General features: G+C 44.7%; 1 protein-coding gene across 1 annotated transcript in view; it reads right to left on the reverse strand.

The window, feature by feature from the left end:
• MALRD1 (MAM and LDL receptor class A domain containing 1) overlaps positions 1–23,609 on the reverse strand; it is a 746,310-nt gene that overhangs the window by 669,152 nt on the left and 53,549 nt on the right. Inside the window, exon 2 of the mRNA XM_075315583.1 lies at positions 15,374–15,493. Coding sequence (XP_075171698.1) covers positions 15,374–15,493 — 120 coding nt within the window. The remainder of the gene's footprint in view (positions 1–15,373; positions 15,494–23,609) is intronic.

A 23,609-nucleotide genomic window follows, 5' to 3' on the forward strand; every position in this document is an offset into this window, starting at 1 on the left:
CAGACCCCCCACTTCTGTGTTTTAGACAGCCCCCAAATCTAAGAAGCATCATTGTCAGAAGCTCCCTGTCCTCTCCAACACCAACAGGAACATTTCCCTGCAACCAGAAAAAATGCAAGACCTGTCCATTAATATTGACAACGGACAAGATAAAGATTCCCAGATCACATCAGGACTACAAGATCCCAGGTACGTTCAGCTGCACCACAACCAATGTGGTGTACTTAATTATATGTACCAAATGTCCAACTGGGGGTCTGTATGTAGGTGAGACAGGACAACAGCTCAGGACAAGGATGAATTCTCACCGCCACACAATTAGAGAAAAAAGGATGGATCTACCTGTGGCCAAACATTTTTGTAACCCAGACCACAGCATCATGGACATGAAATTGCTGGTATTGAAAGGAAACTTCAAGTCCCAGAGAGACAGGAGACTATGGGAGTACAAACTTATGATGACCTTTGACACATTCAGAGAAGGAATGAATGTGTCTCATGGATTCATGTCTTTTTACATCAGTTAAAAGATGTGCTCCTCTGACCATCCGAGCATGTCACAGCCCTGGACCAGACCCTTATCAAAGGACAATAAAACTTTCACACTGAACTGCAGCAGTATTTATGGCTAGAACAGCTTGTCCCCCTGCCATAGAGATAGTTCTGTTTCATATAACTTGTTCCTTTTTTTTTTTTTTTTTTTTTTTTTACTGCACTATTCTAAGTCCTGTTGTGTATAAATACGTGACTCTTCAGATTGTGTGTTATACCATGCCTGATGAAGAGACCTGAGTAGTCTCGAAAGCTTGCAATTATTACCATCTTTTCAGTTAGCCATTAAAAGGTATCAACCACTGAGGACTCTCTGTTCTTTTAAACAATTTTTTTATCTCTACTGGCTAACACGGTACAAAGATATATTTTACTTGTATCAAAATGGAGGATACCAGAATGTACCGCATCTTTATGGAACTAAAGACACTTCTGAAGAAACGCGCACAACTGGACAGCGACATATTTTTCTTATCCAAATGCAAAAAGGAGAATCTGATCCCCAAAGGACTCTGGATTACAAACCCAATTCTACATACCTACAATACCCATTATGCACAAAACCTTTGTCACAGGACTTCTGAGAGACTAAGGAATCACCTTTTGCATGTCTTCTACAGCATCAAGAGTAAAATCCAGAGGGAATTTGAAACACAAAGGAAGACACTTCCAGAAAGCACAGAACAAGAAGTACAACAATACTACTACAGACTACGAACCCTTCTGATCCACAACAAGGAAAAGAAGCTACACAGACTGCGCCTCAATTCAGGACTTAATACAAACAGGTGGAGAACAAAGCCAAAACCTGACAACTTGGAAACCAAGTCCATTCAAGGCACAAAAGCATCTAACTGTGTTATCAATCTCTCGGATTACAAACCAAACAAAATGGAAGTTGCTGTGCTTTCTAGAGGACTCTCATTTTGTCCGACTAAAGCTCTAGACAAAATTGAACTCTGCAGCGACATGGAAGATTACTTCAGGAGACTACGTCTGAGGGAATATTTTAGCGATGCAGATGTTTCAGAATCCTCCCAGACTGAAGGAAGACGGATCTTGACAACCAGGAAAAGATCAGATTGGACACCTCCACCAGGACGCAACCCTCATCTGGATAACTATATAGACACTTTCAGACATTTGGTAAAATCCACTTTCCTAGACACACACAGGAGGCAACCATCCAACATCAGTGCCCAGGAGAGAAGGGCCATAAAATCTTTGAAAACCAACAAAGAAATCATCATTAAACCTGCAGACAAGGGGGGTGCAATAGTCATGATGAACAAATCAGACTACATGAAGGAAGCACACAGACAACTGATGGACACACGCTACTATAAGAAATTGGAGTCTGACCCTACACAGGACTATTACAAGGAACTTAACAAGTTGGCCTCTTGTCTGCCTGACATATCCATAAGAACTGATGAACTGATACCGGTGAGTCCAAGAATAGGCACATTCTACATGCTTCCCAAAATTCACAAATCTGGAAACCCAGGAAGACCCATCATTTCATGTGTGGGCACCCTCACTGAACAAGTCTCTGGATGGGTAGAGGGTATCCTTAAACCCTTGGTAAGGGATACAACCAGCTACATCCAGGACACTACTGACCTATTGAAAAAACTATCAGCAATAGGTCCTCTTCCAGAGGGAACCATCCTTGCCACCATGGATGTGGAATCCTTGTACTCGAATATTCCACACCAGGATGGATTAAATGCTTGCAAAATTTTCCTGGAAAATACAGGAACTGATGCCAATTCTGTGGTGAAGCTTACAAAATTTATCCTCACCCATAATTACTTTGAATTTGACAATGACATATATCTACAGGAGACTGGGACTGCAATGGGAAGCAAAATGGCACCACAATATGCAAATCTTTTCATGGCCAAGCTTGAGAGTGACTTTTTATCCTCTTGTCCTATCAGGCCTCTGGCCTACTACCGTTACATTGATGATATTTTAATCATCTGGACAGAGTCTGAGGAGCAGCTGAAGACCTTCCATGAACAATTTAATCAGTTTCATCCCACCATCAACCTAACACTCAACTACTCCTGCACGGAAATCAACTTCTTGGACACCATCATTAAACTACGGAACAATGAAATACAGACATCCCTGTACAAGAAGCCAATTGACCGTCCAACATACCTGAAATGGGACAGTTTTCATCCAAAACACATAAAAAACTCTATTGTATACAGCCAGGCTATCAGGTACAATCGGATATGTTCCAACAGTACAGATAGAGACAATCACCTTGAGGGCCTCAGAAAAACCTTTTTGAATCAAGGCTACCACCCAAGAACAATTGAAAACCAGATTATAAGAGCCACCAGAATATCAAGAAACCATCTTCTACATTATAAAACCAAAGAAGAGAACAACCGGGTCCCTCTTGTAGTCACCTACAATCCACATCTGGAGGTGTTTAGAGGAGCTGCACGGAAACTACAACCATTACTGCAAAAAGATGCCCGGTTAAAATCTATTTTTCCAGACCCCCCACTTCTGTGTTTTAGACAGCCCCCAAATCTAAGAAGCATCATTGTCAGAAGCTCCCTGTCCTCTCCAACACCAACAGGAACATTTCCCTGCAACCAGAAAAAATGCAAGACCTGTCCATTAATATTGACAACGGACAAGATAAAGATTCCCAGATCACATCAGGACTACAAGATCCCAGGTACGTTCAGCTGCACCACAACCAATGTGGTGTACTTAATTATATGTACCAAATGTCCAACTGGGGGTCTGTATGTAGGGGAGACAGGACAACAGCTCAGGACAAGGATGAATTCTCACCGCCACACAATTAGAGAAAAAAGGATGGATCTACCTGTGGCCAAACATTTTTGTAACCCAGACCACAGCATCATGGACATGAAATTGCTGGTATTGAAAGGAAACTTCAAGTCCCAGAGAGACAGGAGACTATGGGAGTACAAACTTATGATGACCTTTGACACATTCAGAGAAGGAATGAATGTGTCTCATGGATTCATGTCTTTTTACATCAGTTAAAAGATGTGCTCCTCTGACCATCCGAGCATGTCACAGCCCTGGACCAGACCCTTATCAAAGGACAATAAAACTTTCACACTGAACTGCAGCAGTATTTATGGCTAGAACAGCTTGTCCCCCTGCCATAGAGATAGTTCTGTTTCATATAACTTGTTCTTTTTTTTTTTTTTTTTTTTTTTTTACTGCACTATTCTAAGTCCTGTTGTGTATAAATACGTGACTCTTCAGATTGTGTGTTATACCATGCCTGATGAAGAGACCTGAGTAGTCTCGAAAGCTTGCAATTATTACCATCTTTTCAGTTAGCCATTAAAAGGTATCAACCACTGAGGACTCTCTGTTCTTTTAAACAATTTTTTTATCTCTACTGGCTAACACGGTACAAAGATATATTTTACTTGTATCAAAATGGAGGATACCAGAATGTACCGCATCTTTATGGAACTAAAGACACTTCTGAAGAAACGCGCACAACTGGACAGCGACATATTTTTCTTATCCAAATGCAAAAAGGAGAATCTGATCCCCAAAGGACTCTGGATTACAAACCCAATTCTACATACCTACAATACCCATTATGCACAAAACCTTTGTCACAGGACTTCTGAGAGACTAAGGAATCACCTTTTGCATGTCTTCTACAGCATCAAGAGTAAAATCCAGAGGGAATTTGAAACACAAAGGAAGACACTTCCAGAAAGCACAGAACAAGAAGTACAACAATACTACTACAGACTACGAACCCTTCTGATCCACAACAAGGAAAAGAAGCTACACAGACTGCGCCTCAATTCAGGACTTAATACAAACAGGTGGAGAACAAAGCCAAAACCTGACAACTTGGAAACCAAGTCCATTCAAGGCACAAAAGCATCTAACTGTGTTATCAATCTCTCGGATTACAAACCAAACAAAATGGAAGTTGCTGTGCTTTCTAGAGGACTCTCATTTTGTCCGACTAAAGCTCTAGACAAAATTGAACTCTGCAGCGACATGGAAGATTACTTCAGGAGACTACGTCTGAGGGAATATTTTAGCGATGCAGATGTTTCAGAATCCTCCCAGACTGAAGGAAGACGGATCTTGACAACCAGGAAAAGATCAGATTGGACACCTCCACCAGGACGCAACCCTCATCTGGATAACTATATAGACACTTTCAGACATTTGGTAAAATCCACTTTCCTAGACACACACAGGAGGCAACCATCCAACATCAGTGCCCAGGAGAGAAGGGCCATAAAATCTTTGAAAACCAACAAAGAAATCATCATTAAACCTGCAGACAAGGGGGGTGCAATAGTCATGATGAACAAATCAGACTACATGAAGGAAGCACACAGACAACTGATGGACACACGCTACTATAAGAAATTGGAGTCTGACCCTACACAGGACTATTACAAGGAACTTAACAAGTTGGCCTCTTGTCTGCCTGACATATCCATAAGAACTGATGAACTGATACCGGTGAGTCCAAGAATAGGCACATTCTACATGCTTCCCAAAATTCACAAATCTGGAAACCCAGGAAGACCCATCATTTCATGTGTGGGCACCCTCACTGAACAAGTCTCTGGATGGGTAGAGGGTATCCTTAAACCCTTGGTAAGGGATACAACCAGCTACATCCAGGACACTACTGACCTATTGAAAAAACTATCAGCAATAGGTCCTCTTCCAGAGGGAACCATCCTTGCCACCATGGATGTGGAATCCTTGTACTCGAATATTCCACACCAGGATGGATTAAATGCTTGCAAAATTTTCCTGGAAAATACAGGAACTGATGCCAATTCTGTGGTGAAGCTTACAAAATTTATCCTCACCCATAATTACTTTGAATTTGACAATGACATATATCTACAGGAGACTGGGACTGCAATGGGAAGCAAAATGGCACCACAATATGCAAATCTTTTCATGGCCAAGCTTGAGAGTGACTTTTTATCCTCTTGTCCTATCAGGCCTCTGGCCTACTACCGTTACATTGATGATATTTTAATCATCTGGACAGAGTCTGAGGAGCAGCTGAAGACCTTCCATGAACAATTTAATCAGTTTCATCCCACCATCAACCTAACACTCAACTACTCCTGCACGGAAATCAACTTCTTGGACACCATCATTAAACTACGGAACAATGAAATACAGACATCCCTGTACAAGAAGCCAATTGACCGTCCAACATACCTGAAATGGGACAGTTTTCATCCAAAACACATAAAAAACTCTATTGTATACAGCCAGGCTATCAGGTACAATCGGATATGTTCCAACAGTACAGATAGAGACAATCACCTTGAGGGCCTCAGAAAAACCTTTTTGAATCAAGGCTACCACCCAAGAACAATTGAAAACCAGATTATAAGAGCCACCAGAATATCAAGAAACCATCTTCTACATTATAAAACCAAAGAAGAGAACAACCGGGTCCCTCTTGTAGTCACCTACAATCCACATCTGGAGGTGTTTAGAGGAGCTGCACGGAAACTACAACCATTACTGCAAAAAGATGCCCGGTTAAAATCTATTTTTCCAGACCCCCCACTTCTGTGTTTTAGACAGCCCCCAAATCTAAGAAGCATCATTGTCAGAAGCTCCCTGTCCTCTCCAACACCAACAGGAACATTTCCCTGCAACCAGAAAAAATGCAAGACCTGTCCATTAATATTGACAACGGACAAGATAAAGATTCCCAGATCACATCAGGACTACAAGATCCCAGGTACGTTCAGCTGCACCACAACCAATGTGGTGTACTTAATTATATGTACCAAATGTCCAACTGGGGGTCTGTATGTAGGGGAGACAGGACAACAGCTCAGGACAAGGATGAATTCTCACCGCCACACAATTAGAGAAAAAAGGATGGATCTACCTGTGGCCAAACATTTTTGTAACCCAGACCACAGCATCATGGACATGAAATTGCTGGTATTGAAAGGAAACTTCAAGTCCCAGAGAGACAGGAGACTATGGGAGTACAAACTTATGATGACCTTTGACACATTCAGAGAAGGAATGAATGTGTCTCATGGATTCATGTCTTTTTACATCAGTTAAAAGATGTGCTCCTCTGACCATCCGAGCATGTCACAGCCCTGGACCAGACCCTTATCAAAGGACAATAAAACTTTCACACTGAACTGCAGCAGTATTTATGGCTAGAACAGCTTGTCCCCCTGCCATAGAGATAGTTCTGTTTCATATAACTTGTTCTTTTTTTTTTTTTTTTTTTTTTTTTTTACTGCACTATTCTAAGTCCTGTTGTGTATAAATACGTGACTCTTCAGATTGTGTGTTATACCATGCCTGATGAAGAGACCTGAGTAGTCTCGAAAGCTTGCAATTATTACCATCTTTTCAGTTAGCCATTAAAAGGTATCAACCACTGAGGACTCTCTGTTCTTTTAAACAATTTTTTTATCTCTACTGGCTAACACGGTACAAAGATATATTTTACTTGTAATTAAAGCATGGCATAAGAAGAGACAAAAACAGCAGTGTCAAAGAAGCGGTAAATGCATGTAAAAAAAAACCCGCGAGTAACCTAATTTACATAATAGGTGCAGAAATCTTGCAACATCAAAAACTCACCAAAAGCTCATCGTGAACACCTAAGGGTACTGTATATGCACATGTTGAACATTTGCAGTGGAAATTTCAGCACCAAAATGCTCCAATTTACAGTGCAAGCAAAATTAATGAGTCTGTTAAAATCTGTACATGCTGCTTTATGTTTTCCTTGCAAGTTTGAAGCAGTTTCAGGTCTGTAGCACGGCAATTCTGCATTTTTGCAGCGTTTTTCACCTGTTCAAATAAAAGGAGAAGAAATGCATCAAAAACGCACATTTTAGACTATGTTCACACTTGCGTTGTGCGGCATCCGTTGCAATCCGACGCCTTGAGGAATTACGGTAAACGTTGCAGAAATCAGTTTATTCCACATAGGCTTCTATTAAGGGCGGATTGCAATGGATGGTCTTGCGTTGCATCCGCCCCGCGGCGCTTCAGTCGTTTTGCCAGTGACTGTCGGGCGGGAGGAACGCGCAATGTAAAGTTTTTTGGTGCTGTAAAAAAACGCACTCCGCAGGATTCCGTCGGGATCCATTAAGAGGCATAATGAATGTGTATAGTGCTGGATTCCGTCGCCATGCGTCTGGCGACGGATTCCAGTGCAGGATTCCGTCATGTTCTACTGAGCATGCCCAGCAGGAATCTGTTACCTTTATTTCCACACTATTTGCAACGCATCAGTCACATCCGTCACACAACGCACTGTGACGGATGCCGCACAACGCAAGTGTGAAAGTAGCCTAAGGCTATGTGCGCACTAGAGCTTTTTACCTGCGGATTTACCCGCGGATTTGCCTCGGAAATTTCTTGAGAAATGTCTGCAATCTTTGTGCAGACATTTCCCATGAAATTCAATGAGAAAAAAAAATAGCTGTGCGCACTGTGCGGATTTTTCTCAAGAAAATTTCTTGAGAAAATTTTCTCGAGAAACTTTCTTGAGAAGATGTGCATGTCCATTAATTTCCGCAGGTACCTGCGGTATTCCGGGGGTATTCCGCAGGTAGCAATGATGTGCGGTATACCACCGGAACAGCCGCGATTTACCTGCGGTAATGCTCATCGCTGCCTGCGGTTTTGCAGGAAGCGATGTCATTATGCCAGGAAGAGGAAGCAGAGCAGAGTAAACACACACGTCACACTCCCTGGACGCCGCACAGAAGCACTTCCGTGCGACCTCCAGGTGCCCGTGCAGTCTGTGTCCCGCTCCAGCCTCGCGGCTGCCTGCACTGCAGGGTGTCAGTGTCTGCCCGCAGTGTCAGCAGCCTGTCACGCGGCAGCGCAGGCAGACACTGACATCCTGCAGTGCTGGGAGCCGCGGGGATGACGATCGCTGCTGTCAGGAGGTGAGATCATTACCTGCTGTGACCATCTCCTGCCTCCTGACGTCACCGCGGTCACTGCTGTCTATGCCCGTCTCGCGAGCGGCCCGAGACTGTCACTAGCGGTGACGTCACGGGCTCTCGCAATACTTCTGACAACGCGGCGGGCATAGAAGTCAGTGACAGCGCTGACATCAGCAGTACAGGAGATGATCACAGCAGGTAATGATCTCATCTATCCTCCTGATGGCAGCGCTCGTCATCCCCTGCAGTGACCTGAGCTGACCTATTGATGTTAGCTCAGGTCACTGCATTGCTCTCCCAGCCAATGGGGAACATTCTGTTCTTCATTGACTGGGACAGTGACTATGGTATGGATCGCCGTGGGACCCCCCCCTTATTGGATTACGCCGGACGTGGATTGATTGTTCTTTTCAATAAATTGGTTAAAGAGGCTATGTGGGGAGTGTTTATTCAAATAAAACTTTTTTTGTTGTCTATTTTTTAATTATTACTGACTGGGTTGGTGATGTCGGGTATCTGATAGACGCCTGACCTCACCAACCCCAGGGCTTGATGCCAGGTGACATTACACATCTGGCATCAACCCCATATATTACCCCGTTTGCCAACGCACCAGGGCGCGGGATGAGCTGGGGCAAAGCGCCAGGATTGGCACGTCTAATGGATGCGCCACTTCTGGGGCGGCTGCGGCCTGCTATTTTTAGGCTGGGGAGTGTCCAATAACAGTGGACCTCCCTAGTCTGAGAATATCAGACCCCAGCTGTCCGCTTTACCTTGGCTGGTGATCCAATATGGGGGGGACCGCACGTTTTTTGTTTTAAATTATTTATATAATTTAAAATAACAGCGTGGGGTGCCCACTGTTTTGGATTATCAGCCAAGGTGAAGCTGCCAGCGGTGGTCTGCAGGCTGCAGCCGTCTGCTTTACCCTAGCTGGCTACAAAAGATGGGGGGACCTCACGTCGTTTTTTTTAAATTATTTATTTATTTTATGGCTAAATACAAGGCTAAGCACCCTTTAGTGCCACATGAAAGTCACTAAAGGGTGCCAGCTTAGAAAATGCAGGGAGGTGGAACATTATATAGGTTTTTCTCATCTATCTATCTATCTATCTATCCCTCTATCTATCTATCCCTCTATCTATCTATCTATCCATCTATCCCTCTATCTATCCATCTATCCCTCTATCTATCTATCTATTCATCTATTCATCTATTCATCTATCTATCCCTCTATCTATCTATCTATTCATCTATTTATCTATCTATCTATCCCTCTATCTATCTATCTATTCATCTATCCATCTTTCCCTCTATCCATTATCTGTCTATCGATTATCTTTATTATTTATTGCAGGGACAAACCTGCGGTAAATCCGCGGTAAATCCGCGGTAAATCCGCGGCAAATCCGCGGCAAAACCGCATGCGGATTTGGTGCGGATTTTTTCCGCAGGTCCGGAAATCTTTCACTGGCAGAAGTTTCTCAAGAAATTTTCTTGAGAAACTTCACATTTCTAGTGCGCACATAGCCTTACACAGCATTTTTGGTGCAGAGATTTTTTTCTGCAAATACTCAACATTACAAAACTTCTATTAGGTAATATACATATTGACCAGTTTAAAATTTAAAAAAATATATATATATTTTTTTATTTTTTTTTTAAAAAACAGCCACCTTGGCTAGCAATCTGTACATATAAATATTACACGGCTAACAGAGATGAGCAAATAGATTTGTAATTAATTAATTTTAGGAATTTTTTTACAACATTTTGGATTTGTCAAAATTGAAAATTTTGGGGGTTTTGATAGGTACAAATGCAGAAAATCCGTCCAAACGCCATTTTGCTGGATTGATTTAAGGGCCGCGAAGGGTTTGAAATTAAGAAATATTGGAAAAACATGGCTTTCGTCTTCCAAAATCAGAGTAGTGTGGAGCGGAATTTAAATACCAGGAGCAATGAATGATTATGTATGGCAATGATTTTAAAAGCAGCCATTGTTTTTCCGACTATGAACAATCCCTTTTGAACAAGTTCATTTGTCTAGTAATCTTACGTTAGAATGGATCCTGCAGAGATCTGTTGGGAAAATTTTGAGTAAACACGTTTTTAAAAAATGTATGTTTTTTTTAACATTGGACTCTATGGAAAACAAATCGGTTAACTGATTGCTGTTCAGCTATTTCTTTACTTTGTAAAAAAAAATCAGTTTTTCTTACTGGATCAGTTTCAAATGGAAGATAAATACCAATCAGTTAATGGATCTGTTTTCCATAGACTCCAATGTTAAAAAACAGATCCTGCAAATATCTTCAAAACAGAAAATATAGATGTACCGTATTTTTCGGTGTATAAGACGCACCGGATTATAAGATGCACCCCAAATTTAGAGAAAAAAAAGGTTAAAAAGGGGGGGGTCCGTCTTATAATCCGGTGGTGTCTTACCAGAGGCGGTGCTGCAGCGGTGGTGGAGCGGGGTCACAGGAGGCAGGGGCGGTGGTAGAGCAGGGCAATGCTGCGGGCGGTGCAGCGGTGGCCCAGATGCTTGTTTGAGGTTGGCAAGATCCAGAAACTGCTGTGGGCTGCTGTGCTGCGGGTAGTGAGGTGAGGCAGAAGGGCCATCCTTAGGTTGGTGGTGCGATCTACAAAGAAATGGCGCCCGGAGTTGGTGCATGAGCAGATTGAGCTATTGACTCAATGACAAGCTGAGATCTCTTCTCTGCACAAGCTGCTTCTGGGCACCATTTTCCTTAAGTCCGCTGCTGGGCTGGAGGCAGTGCTTGCGCAGATAAAATCTTGAGCCAAGAGCTCCATCTGTGCACGTGTCGACCCCAGGTGTAGCAACCCTGAATACATCAGGGGGCTACAGGGAACTGCATCCTTAACCAGGGTGCAGGGCCTACCCCCCATGGTTGCAGATACCCAGGAAATCGGTGTCACTCCCATCTGCACCACAAATCCCAACCCACACCTCACACCATGACCTGTCAGACACACCAGTAGGATGGTCTAGCTGGAACAGGGCCACCCGCCTAGTGGTCAGGCAGACTGGTGGGAGGGACGAGGAGAGAACAATGAGAGCTCCCAAAGTGAGAGGAGATGGAGTGTTAGCTCCCGGAGAGCTAGTAAGGAGAAGTTGGGTCACAAGCAGTGATCCAGGACCAGAGATCCCAAGTGCCAGCCCTTAAGAGCACGGCTACACTACACATAGTGAGCACAGCCCCCAACAGCTTCAAGCCAGGGGGGCCATTCAATGGACAACAAATTGTGCACAGAGGCAGGCTCCGAATCACTAAGTGACACCGGTGGGAACGGGTATCAGGTATTTGGAAGGGCTCACTGCAGCAGCAGCTGTGCACAGAGACTTGGTTAAGAACAGTGTGTGCCTCAGTTTATCTCTGCCGTACAGTGCATCAACCACCGCAGTTAGTACACATGCCTCTTCACCCTGCCTCTTATCTCCCCTCATCACCCGAACACCAGGGCCTCCCCTGCCTGCGGAGGGACTGTCACCTTGCTGCTTCACACCATCTGTCCCGGTCATCCCTCCAGCAGCGGCGGTACTCCCATTACCGCAGGTGGCGTCACAAACATTACTCCCTTGTAAATACCCCCTTCATTGAGTGGCCGCTGAGCACCGGGTCCGGGGACCCTCGAGCCACAGCAATCCCGGATCCGAGCAGTTCGCCTGCTTAGGGACGGCACACAGGTGACATTATTTGAAGCCACACCGCCAACCTAAGGATGGCCTCTACCTCACCACCCCCCAGTACAGCGGCCCCAAGCACAGCGCCAGCAGCCCCAAACACAGCAGCTCCCAGCACAGAAGCCCTCAGCATAGCACCAGCAACCCGCAGCATTGCCCCTGCCTCCTGCTACCCCTCCCCACCACCTCCCAGGAAGCTACATTTGGGTTATAAGATAAACCTCATTTTCCTCCTAAATTTTTGGGAGAAAAAGTGCATCTTATAATCCGAAAAATACGGTATTTGCACAACTTTTTTTGCCAACAGATAAGTTCCAACGGATGGTTACTGGACATGTGAACACAGACTTAGGATTTTTTTATTTGAAGATCAATTTTTGACAAAATTACTTAGGGAAAACTTTATCAATATACCGTAAGTCTTTATAAAATCCATTCCTCTGATGTTGTCACATCTTTTTATTAATAAAAATTGTCAGGTTCTAACGTCTTCTCTACTTTTCAAATTTTTTTAAAATTGATGTTCTAGAGTTTTAAATAAACCAGACGCATGGAAATAGCGATGAAACGCAGCATCTGTCAGTTTAACTATATTCTCTTAATGCTTCTTTAAGCAGCTAATAATGCAGATAATTACTTATACAAATCCATATCGCTCAAAGTGAAGTAACTGGCAATTATCAGACCTAAGTTAATCATTTAGTAAATGAATATTTCTCGTAATAGAATCTGTTCTTAGGACTTTGTACTGGTATTGAAGTTATGTTATCAAAACTAATCAAGATAGCATCAGGTCGTATAATGACAATACATATTCAATGTATGAGTCTATTACTAAAGGATGGTTGAGGTCGGTGTTTTTACATTGCATTTTGTAGTTTAGTTAGTAGGAGAGAGAACTTTTGAGGTTAAGAAAAAAAATCTGAGGGTGTTTGTTTTTTTTTAGTTTTTTACAGAAATAGCACTCTCCTCCACTGGCTGTGTATGGTATTGCAAGTCATTGCAGTACACACAGACTTGGAGGTACTTTGCACGTTGCGACATCGCTACTGCGATATCGTCGGGGTCAAATCGAAAGTGATGCACATCCGGCGCCAGTAACGATGTCGCAACGTGTAAAGCCTAGATGCGCCGATAAACGATCGCAAAAGCGTCGGAAATCGGTGATCTGTGTAGCGTCGGCCATTTCCATAATGTCGGGTCGACCGCAGGTACGATGTTGTTCCCTATTCCTACGGCAGCACACACCGCTGTGTGTGAAGCCGCAGGAGCGAGGAACATCTCCTTACCTGCCTCCACCGGCTATGCGGAAGGAAGGAGGTGGGCGGGATGTTTATGTCCTGCTCATCTCCGCCCCTCCGCTTCTATTGGCCGCCTGCCGTGTGACGTTGCTGTGACGCCGCACGACCCGCCCCCTTAGGAAGGAGGCGGGTCGCCGGCCAGAGCGACGTCGCAGGGCAGGTAAGTGCGTGTGAAGCTGCCGTAGCGATAATGTTCGCTACGGCAGCTATCACAAGATATCGCATGTGCGACGGGGGCGGGAACTATTGCGCTCGGCATCACAAGCATCGGCTAGCGATGTCGCAGCGTGCAAAGTACCCCTTAGCTACAATACTAAAAAATTCCATGGACAATTGTAAGGCTGGCCCTGGAGAGAAAATATATATTTTTCTAATCCAAGTCCTCCACTTACAATGCAATCCTTCTCTTCCATCCTGTTATCCTTTTCCCTTAAAGAGGTATTTACATTGGACTATCCCCATTTGTTAGTATTGATCGCAAAGTGTTTTGATGCTTGCACCAACCACTGAAAACTTTTAAGAAATCCAGCAGCAAGTGTTCACTTTTGTTACAGTGCCACCACAGGAGAAATATAATATTACACAGCATCTATGAGGCATTAAAGAGGTTATCCACTACTTGGATAACTCCTTCTCATTCCCCATATTCACCCCATAAAAATTCCAGGGATGTCGAAACTCGCGTTTCCGGGCTCCATGTGACCTTATGACACGCAAGCCCTGCAACCAATCAGCACCGCCTTCCTTTTTCCCACCTATGGTCCTTTAGTAATTATGGGTGATAGTCATGTGGTTTCTGGCAATAAAAGGTCACAGTGTTTGGCTGTGCAAAATGCTCCCTGGCTTTCTATTGTTCCTGCTATTAGTATTCATTGTAATAGGTATCTTTCCTGCTGGGTTTTGATCTCTTCCCCTTTTGGACCCAGGAATCTTCCTTCCGTCCAGCTGCTGATCATCAGTATTCTCTTGGTTCTTAAATACTCCCATCTTCCCTGGACTGGTGCTGGTGATATTATTCAGTTCATTCAAGCACTGATTGCAAGCAGGTGGCTTGTACTCATCTGTGGTATCATTCCTGAAACCTTGCTGAACTTCTACCTGAGTCATCTGTGGATAAATAGTTCATACATTTTACACCTGTGTGTCCTCCTTGTGTCTTCTCTAGTGTTTTGTGTGGTTGACAAAGAGCTCATACCATCCATTCCCTATTTAGGGTCCAGCACTAAGGTCAGGTATCCAGCTGGGTGCATAGGTGCAAAACCTATCTAGGGTGGTGAGGGACCCCAGGGACCAGCAGTAGGTTTGGTCAGGAGTCACCATCTTCCTCTTCCCTAGACACAGGGTTTCCCTTCCCTTTTGTCGTTCACTTGGTACTTCCCCGTACCTAACGTGACCCTGACACTCACGTCCTGTTATTTAGTTAATCTTACAAAGGTGAGGAGAAGGAAGCCGCCGCTGATTTATCTCGGGGCACGTGTGTCATAACAATGTAACGTAGGTGGCAGAATTGCAAGTTCTGCCATCAATTAAACGGCATTTTCATGGGGGCAAACATGGGGAGTGAGAAGGGGTTGTCCAAGTAGTTGACAACCCCTTTAAGATATAATGAACATATTTCTAATACTATTTAGGTAACTAGTTCTCAAACACAGGAGGTTTCTGAAAGCAATTAATCAGCAACGAGCATTATCAACATTTTTCCCAAGCACATGGTAATGGACACTATATTCGGAGGCGGTGGAGCCTGGTAGCGGGTCCTTTCACCTTCTATGCCAATGGCCTTACATCCCGCTAGGAAATGTATTCAATTATCGATCATGAAACTACAAAACTAATACCTTACTTACCTGTAATGTTATTTTTAGCAGCAAATGTTCTTCCAATTTCTAAACCATTGGTTCGGACCCATCCTTCAGCTGTCATGCCGCAAAAATCACTCTCAAAATCACATCTTTCGTATCCGGAGCCTTTAAAATGAAAGAATAATTAGGTAAAATATTTTCTCATCCACGCAGAGGTAAACACTTACACAACCATCAAATCCTATGGAACTGGTGACTAGTGTTGAGCAAGTAGATAACTATTCGTACTCACTAGCCTGTTAGTGAGTACTGTCCACTACTCGCAAATTCGTTACGAGTAGCGGGCGCAATGTAAGTCAATGTGAAGTACTCGCTAAATAGCGAGATACCCGAAAGCTGTACTTTTCGTGCGAGTACGGCTTTCGGGTTACTTGCTACTTAACGAGTATTTCCCATTGACTTCCATTGCGACCGCTACTCGTAACGAATATGCAAGTAGTGGACAGTACTCACTAACAGCCTAGTGAGTACGAATAGTCAACTACTCGCTCAACACTACTGGTGACCCATGATATCCATGGCACTGGAATATAACATTTTCATTGTTAAATTTTTAAACAGTTTTACAATTGATTACTAGCAAAAGATATGGACATCTTTGGGGAAATTATATATTTTAATTTATTTTTTTTTGCTCAATTCTGACCTCAATGACCAGGCCAAATTTTACAATTCTGAGCAATGTCACTTTATGAGGTTATAACTCTTGAACGCTTTAACAGATAGTGGTGATTCCGAGAATGTTTTTTCATTATATATTGTACTTTGTGATAGTGGTAAGTTTAGAACGATATTTTTTGTGCTTATTTGAAAAAAAAAATCTAAAATTTGGCAAAAAAAATAGAATATTTTGCAATTTTCAAATTTTGAATTTTTATTTTCCTAAACCAGAGAGATATGTCACACAAAATAGTTAACACATACATTTTCCCACATGTCTACTTTACATCAGCATCATTTTTGAACCAAAATTGTTTTTTGTTAGAAGGGTTCAAAGTTTAAAAGAATTTCCAGCAAAATTTACAAAACCATTTTTTTAGGGACCACATCACATTTGAAGTGACTTTGCGAGGCCTAGGTGACAGAAAATGCCCAGAAATGACACCATTCTAAAAACTGCACCTCTCAGGTGCATCACATGAATTAATGCAAAGTGAACTGAAAAAAATTACATTTTACCTAGAAATGTTGCTTTAGCCCCAATTTCTTCACTTTTACAAGAAATAGTATAACAAACTGGACCCCAAAATTTGTTACCCAGTTTCTTCTGAGCGCGTTGATTCCTCACATGTGGTCGGAAACCTCTATTTGGACAAATGGGAGGGCTTGGCACAAAAGGAGCGCCATTCGAATTTTGGATCAAAAATTTGGCTGAAATTGATTGCGGGCACCATGTTGCATTTGCAGCGCCCCTAAGGTACCTAAACACCAGAAACCCCGACAAGTGACCCCATTTTGGAAAGTAGACACCTCAAGGATTTTTTCCAGGGGTATAGTGAGCATTATGAACCCACAAGTATTTCACAGTATTTGATAACATTATCATAAAAAAAATTTCATTATTCTCACACATATGTTGCTTTATTACTGACTTTCGCACTCTTACAAAAGGCAACACCAAAAAGATCCCACAGGTTGTTTCCAGTTTTCTTATGAGTGCGGCATTACTCCACAAGTAGTAAAAAAAGTTCTATTTAGACAAATGGGAGGCATCAGAACCTAAGGAGCAATATTGACATGTTGGAAAGCAAAATTGGCGGAAATAGATTGCGGGCACCATGTCGTATTTGCAGGGCCCCTTGAGGTAACTTTTTAATTTTTTTTTCTAAATGAGCCATATTAGAGCTTGTTTTTTTGCAGGACAGTTTGGAATCTTCATTTCTATAATTTTTTTTACATATGACTTTTTGTTTGCTTTTTATTCCTTTTTTTGTGTGTCAGTATAATGAAGAAATGCAATTTGTGTCTTTTTTTTTTCATTTTTTTATGGCATTTGCTAAATGGATAATTCTTAACCGGGACTAGAACTCCCGATGTTATGCTTCTTAGGCGGGCGCTTTACCCACTAGTCTATTGCTTCTTACATTGCTTCTTAAGTGGCTTCTCAATAGACTAGTGTAATACTACTGTATGTTCTGAGGATTTCGATTGCGTTAGGGAAATGACAACAGAGACGAGTTCTTGGTACAAGATGTTATATAATATGTCACCACGGTAGATACACAACGGGAATAAACACAGTAAAACAACACACAAAACGGAGCGAAGGGGATTCCCGGGGCCACGCACCGGACTCCCCCAGGGAGACCACCAGAGCGAACCCCTGTACAGGGACTGTCCGGCAATCAACCCCGGAAGGCCTAAATGTGCGGCAGCCGGTACACAAGGGGCAAGTGGTATAGTCCAGGAGTGTCCGTACGGGATGATTGTCCAGAGTGGTTACGAACCGGGCAGAGTGCTGATCAAAGACGGCAGACGGAGTCCGGGCACAGCTTGAAGAAAACCGGGTATGGTCCAGAGTCGGTCGGTAGAGTTTCAGGAGAATCCAAGGCAATCAGGAAGTAGAAACAGCAAAGCAGGAGCACACAGCAAGCAGTATACTCAGGCACTGGACTGGGCTGAGAGGCGGCCTTTTAAGCAGCTGGACAGGAAGTAGGGCAACAGAACCTTAAACTCCATGTTAACTGAGGGCAAGCTCATTCAAAAGAGAACTGGAAAACCTGGAAACCTGACATTACTCCCCCCCCAGAGACGGCCTCAGGACGGATCAGGGCCTGGCTTGTCCGGGTACCGCCGATGAAACTGAGCAATCTTCCGGGGTGCCCGAATGTTACCCACCGGTTCCCAGGAATCGTCCTCGGGGGCGTACCCCTGCCAACGTACCAGATATTGAAGCCGACGACGATGGATCCGGGAGTCAATAATGTCCTCAACCACGAACTGCTCCTCGCCGTCGACCATCACAGGCGGAGGAGGAGGCACAACACGACCATGAAACGTATTAGGGGAAACGGGTTTGAGGAGAGACACATGAAAGACCGGGTGTACCTTTAGATGGTGCGGTAACCGTAGCCGACAGGCCACAGGGCTCACGATCCCGGTGATCTTAAAAGGACCGATGAATTTTTGTCCCAGCTTCTGCGAAGGAACACCCAATCTCAGGTTTTTGGTGGATAACCATACAGAGTCCCCTACCTTGTACATGGGTGCCGGTTTCCGGTGAGTGTCTGCCGACCTCTTGTAACGCTCCTGGGCCGTAGCCACAGTGTCCTTTAGAACCTCCAGATTCTGTCGAAGCTCTGTCAATCTGTCCTCCACCGCCGGCACCGAAACCGCAACCGGTGACCTAGGCAAAACATTCGGATGATAACCCAAGTTAGCAAAAAAGGGCGTTACCTTAGTGGAGCTGCTCTGAGTGTTGTTATAGGAGAACTCCGCCAACGGAAGCATCTTCAACCAATCGTCTTGGAGATGGCTGACATAACATCGAAGGTATTGTTCCAGGGTTTGATTCGTCCGTTCGGTTTGCCCATTTGTCTGAGGATGGTATGCAGAAGACAAACAGACATCAATCTGGAGTGCCGTACAAAAGCCCTTCCAGAACCTAGACGTGAACTGCACTCCCCGGTCAGAGATGATCTCGTCTGGTACCCCATGCAATCGGAATACGTTCTGGATAACCAAATCCACTGGCTCTGCGGCTGAGGGAAGACCGGTACACGGAATGAAGTGAGCAGCTTTAGTCAATCGATCCACCACCACTAAGATGGTATTGTGCCCGCCTGAGACTGGCAACTCCACAATAAAATCCATGGAGATAGACCCCCAAGGGCGAGATGGCACGGGTAACGGTTGGAGGAGTCCCGTAGGAGCCACACGAGGGACCTTGCACCGGGCACAAACCACGCATGAGTGGACATAGTCCTTTACATCCTTTAGACAGGTAGGCCACCAGAAAAAACGGCTCCGAAATTCCTGCGTCTTCTGTACCCCCCTATGACCAGCCAACACGGAGTCATGGACCAACTTGAGAACCCGAAGTCTTACGGCCTCCGGGACATAAATGCGTCGCTCTCTCAACCACACACCATTCCGAAGAACAAGAGTTACATCATTCGGGGGGGCAGCAAGAAATACGTCACCATCATAGGCCAGCTTGATGTCCTTCCACAAGTCCTGGTCCTGGATTACTCCAACGAAATTGGCATCCGATAACACGGTCTGAGACGGGGTTCCAGGCACGGAGTCCACGGCGTGGATTCGGGACAAGGCATCGGCTTTCCCATTACGTGAACCTGGACGGTATGTAACGACAAAATTGAATTGGTTAAGAAATAGGCTCCAACGGGCTTGCCGTGGAGACAGGCACCTGGCAGACTTAAGAAATTCCAGATTACGATGATCTGTGAGTACTATCACTTGCTGCGCGGCTCCCTGTAAGTGGTGTCTCCATTCCTTGAAAGCGGAAATAATCGCTAACAATTCCTTGTCCGCAATGTCATAGTTCCTTTCTGCAGGGGACAACCGGCGGGAAAAGAAAGCACACGGATGTAAGAGACTCTTGTCCCCAGTCCTTTGAGAAAGGATGGCCCCTAATGCGTAGTCGGAAGCGTCGACTTCCACGATAAAGGGAAGTGCGGGATTCGGATGTACCAATATAGGCGCTGAGGTAAAACAAACCTTGAGACGATGGAAGGCTTCCTGGGCCTGGGCGGACCACACAAACTTCTGTCCTTTCTTGGTTAACAGAGTGATGGGACGAACGATCTCTGAAAAATTACGGATAAAACGTCGGTAAAAGTTGGCAAAACCGACAAAGCGTTGTACCTCTTTGACGTTACCCGGTTCCGGCCAGTCCAGAATTGCTTGTATCTTGCCAGACTCCATGTTCAGTCCCTGAGGAGAGATGACATACCCTAAGAATTGTATCTGTGAGCAATGGAATTCGCATTTCTCCAGTTTAATGTACAGGTGATTTTCCCTCAGCCGGGTAAGTACGGTCTTGACGTGCTCCTGGTGTTCCTGTAAGGAATCAGAAAAGATTAGGATATCGTCCAGATAAATCACCATGAATTGGTCCATGATATCCCTAAAAATATCGTTAACTAGATGTTGGAAAGCCGCGGGAGCGTTACAAAGTCCAAAAGGCATCACTAGGTACTCAAAATGTCCATACCGACATCGGAACGCGGTCTTCCACTCGTCTCCGGGACGTATGCGAAGTAGATTATATGCCCCACGGAGATCCAATTTGGTGAATATTTTTGCCTGTTGGACCCTCTCCAATAGCTCAGGAATCAACGGTAACGGATACCGGTTCCGGATGGTTATTTTATTCAGTTCCCGGTAGTCAATACAGGGTCTCAGAGTCCCCTCTTTCTTTTTCACGAAAAAGATGGGTGCCCCTGCTGGTGAGGTAGACGGGCGAATAAATCCCTTGGCTAGGCTCTCATCAATGTATTCTTTTAGTGCTTCTAGCTCAGGTGCCGCCAACGGGTAGACATGGCCAAACGGAATCTCCGCCCCTGGAAGTAAGTCTATGGGGCAATCATACGGTCTATGCGGGGGAAGTCGATCGGCTTTCCTTTTGTCGCATATGTCAGCAAAGTCATCATAAACCGGGGGTAGAACAGGTACCTGTACAGTGCCCTCCGCATTCGGTGTTACTGGAACCGGAACAGTTGGACTAATGGTCGGACCACTCTGCGGTGGGAAGGTTATTTCCTTAGTTTCCCAATCGATGACCGGATTCGTAGACCGTAGCCACGGAATACCTAAAATAATCGGAAAATGAGGAGAAGAAATTATCATGAAAACAAGGGTCTCCTGCTGACCTGGCTTCATCACGCATTCTAGCGGTACTGTTTCCCGATCCACTGGTCCAGAGCTTAACGGAGATCCGTCTACCGTCTCCATGGTAACCGGTGAGGATCTTTGCTGAGTCCGGATACCGTGTTTCCTGGCAAAAGAGGAGTCCATGAAATTTCCCCCTGCCCCAGAATCTATCATTGCAGAAGTAGGTATTAGATGCCCCTCCCACCGGATCTGAATGGGGAGCGAGCAATGGGTATATTTCCCTTCTGAGTCCTTCGGTGAGGTTGACATTACAGTCAAGGGAAATACCGCATCCAAGTGCCCACTTGCCTCAGAGATATCGGACTCTGCGTCCGTGTTGTCACACTCTGCCATGGCTGCCAATACCTTATTTGGGCGATTCGGACGTTTCGGGCAGTCGATCAAGAAATGATCCGATTGACCGCAATAGAAACACAAACGCTCACGGAGCCGGTGTTCGCGACGTTCGTTGGTCTCTCGCTTTTGCAGAGAGTCCACTTGCATAGGAACGTCCTCGGCCTCCCGTGGTGTCCTGAGAGCGGGTTCTCTAGAAGGAAACGCAAAGTTGTTTACACGGTTTACAGCTGCCCATTTTTCCTGTCTACGCTCCGTCAAGCGGGTATCAATACGCACACAGTGCTGGAGAAACAGTTCAAAATCCCCTGGAGATTCGGAACGAGCTAACTCGTCCTTGATGGTACCGGACAAACCTTTTCTGAATACAGACAATAATGCATTGTTTCCCCAGTCGGTGTCTACCACTAACCTCTTGAACTCAGTGGCGTATTCAACGACAGAACGCTTTCCCTGACGTAAGGAAAGGAGAGCCGATTCAGCGGTAGCACGGCGATTCGGATCATCAAACATTTGCGCCATTGCGTTCAGAAAGTCATCCAGGTGATTTAAACGGATGTCCCGATTCTCTATCATAGGATTAGCCCAAGCCAGTGCTCGTGAGGTTAATAACATGATTATACATAACACTTTGGACCGGTCAGAACGGTAATAATCAGCATGTACATCAAAAAACAGTATACATTGGTTCACAAATCCACGAAACTGACTACGATCACCATTGAAACGGAATGGGGGTAACCTAGGCATACCGGCAGCTGATACGGACGTAGTGGGGACGGCTTCCTGAGCCTCCACTCTGACTTGCAAATCCTGAATAGCCGGACCCAGTACCTGGTGATCATGGCCCAGCTGTGTCTCCACATCTCTGAGTTTAGTTTGCACCGCCTCCATCTCCTGCTGCAAGGAGTTGATCATGGAAAAGAGCTGATCTACTCGTGTCTCAGTCATTGCCCCAGCGAAATCCTCTCAGGCCTGAGTATAATGTAATACTACTGTATGTTCTGAGGATTTCGATTGCGTTAGGGCAATGACAACAGAGACGAGTTCTTGGTACAAGATGTTATATAATATGTCACCACGGTAGATACACAACGGGAATAAACACAGTAAAACAACACACAAAACGGAGCGAAGGGGATTCCCAGGGCCACGCACCGGACTCCCCCAGGGAGACCACCAGAGCGAACCCCTGTACAGGGACTGTCCGGCAATCAACCCCGGAAGGCCTAAATGTGCGGCAGCCGGTACACAAGGGGCAAGTGGTATAGTCCAGGAGTGTCCGTACGGGATGATTGTCCAGAGTGGTTACGAACCGGGCAGAGTGCTGATCAAAGACGGCAGACGGAGTCCGGGCACAGCTTGAAGAAAACCGGGTATGGTCCAGAGTCGGTCGGTAGAGTTTCAGGAGAATCCAAGGCAATCAGGAAGTAGAAACAGCAAAGCAGGAGCACACAGCAAGCAGTATACTCAGGCACTGGACTGGGCTGAGAGGCGGCCTTTTAAGCAGCTGGACAGGAAGTAGGGCAACAGAACCTTAAACTCCATGTTAACTGAGGGCAAGCTCATTCAAAAGAGAACTGGAAAACCTGGAAACCTGACAACTAGTGGGTAAAGCGCCCGCCTAAGAAGCATAACGTCGGGAGTTCTAGTCCCGGTTAAGAATTATTTGTTAAATGGATTAATTAATGCAACATTTTTATACATCGGGTCGTTCTGTAGGCGGCGATACCAATTATGTGTACGTTTGTTTATTTTTGTTTGAAGACAAAAGCTGTGTTTTTAATGGCGAAACAGGTTTTCGTGATTTGTGTGCTTTTCGTTGTGTTTTCTTTCTCACTTTGATCACTGTACAGCAGCACATAAGATTAGTGTCAATGACTCAATCACTCACAAAGGACACCATATCATGGGGTCATCAGATGACCTCATGGCACCATAGTAACCACGGTCATCCATGATTATCATCGCGGGAGGCTGATCCTTCCTTAGTGGGACTTTTAACCCCCGTTTAACACTCTTAAACACCACT

Source organism: Anomaloglossus baeobatrachus, chromosome 6, assembly GCF_048569485.1.
Source record: "Anomaloglossus baeobatrachus isolate aAnoBae1 chromosome 6, aAnoBae1.hap1, whole genome shotgun sequence".
NCBI classification, from domain to species: Eukaryota; Metazoa; Chordata; class Amphibia; order Anura; family Aromobatidae; genus Anomaloglossus; species Anomaloglossus baeobatrachus.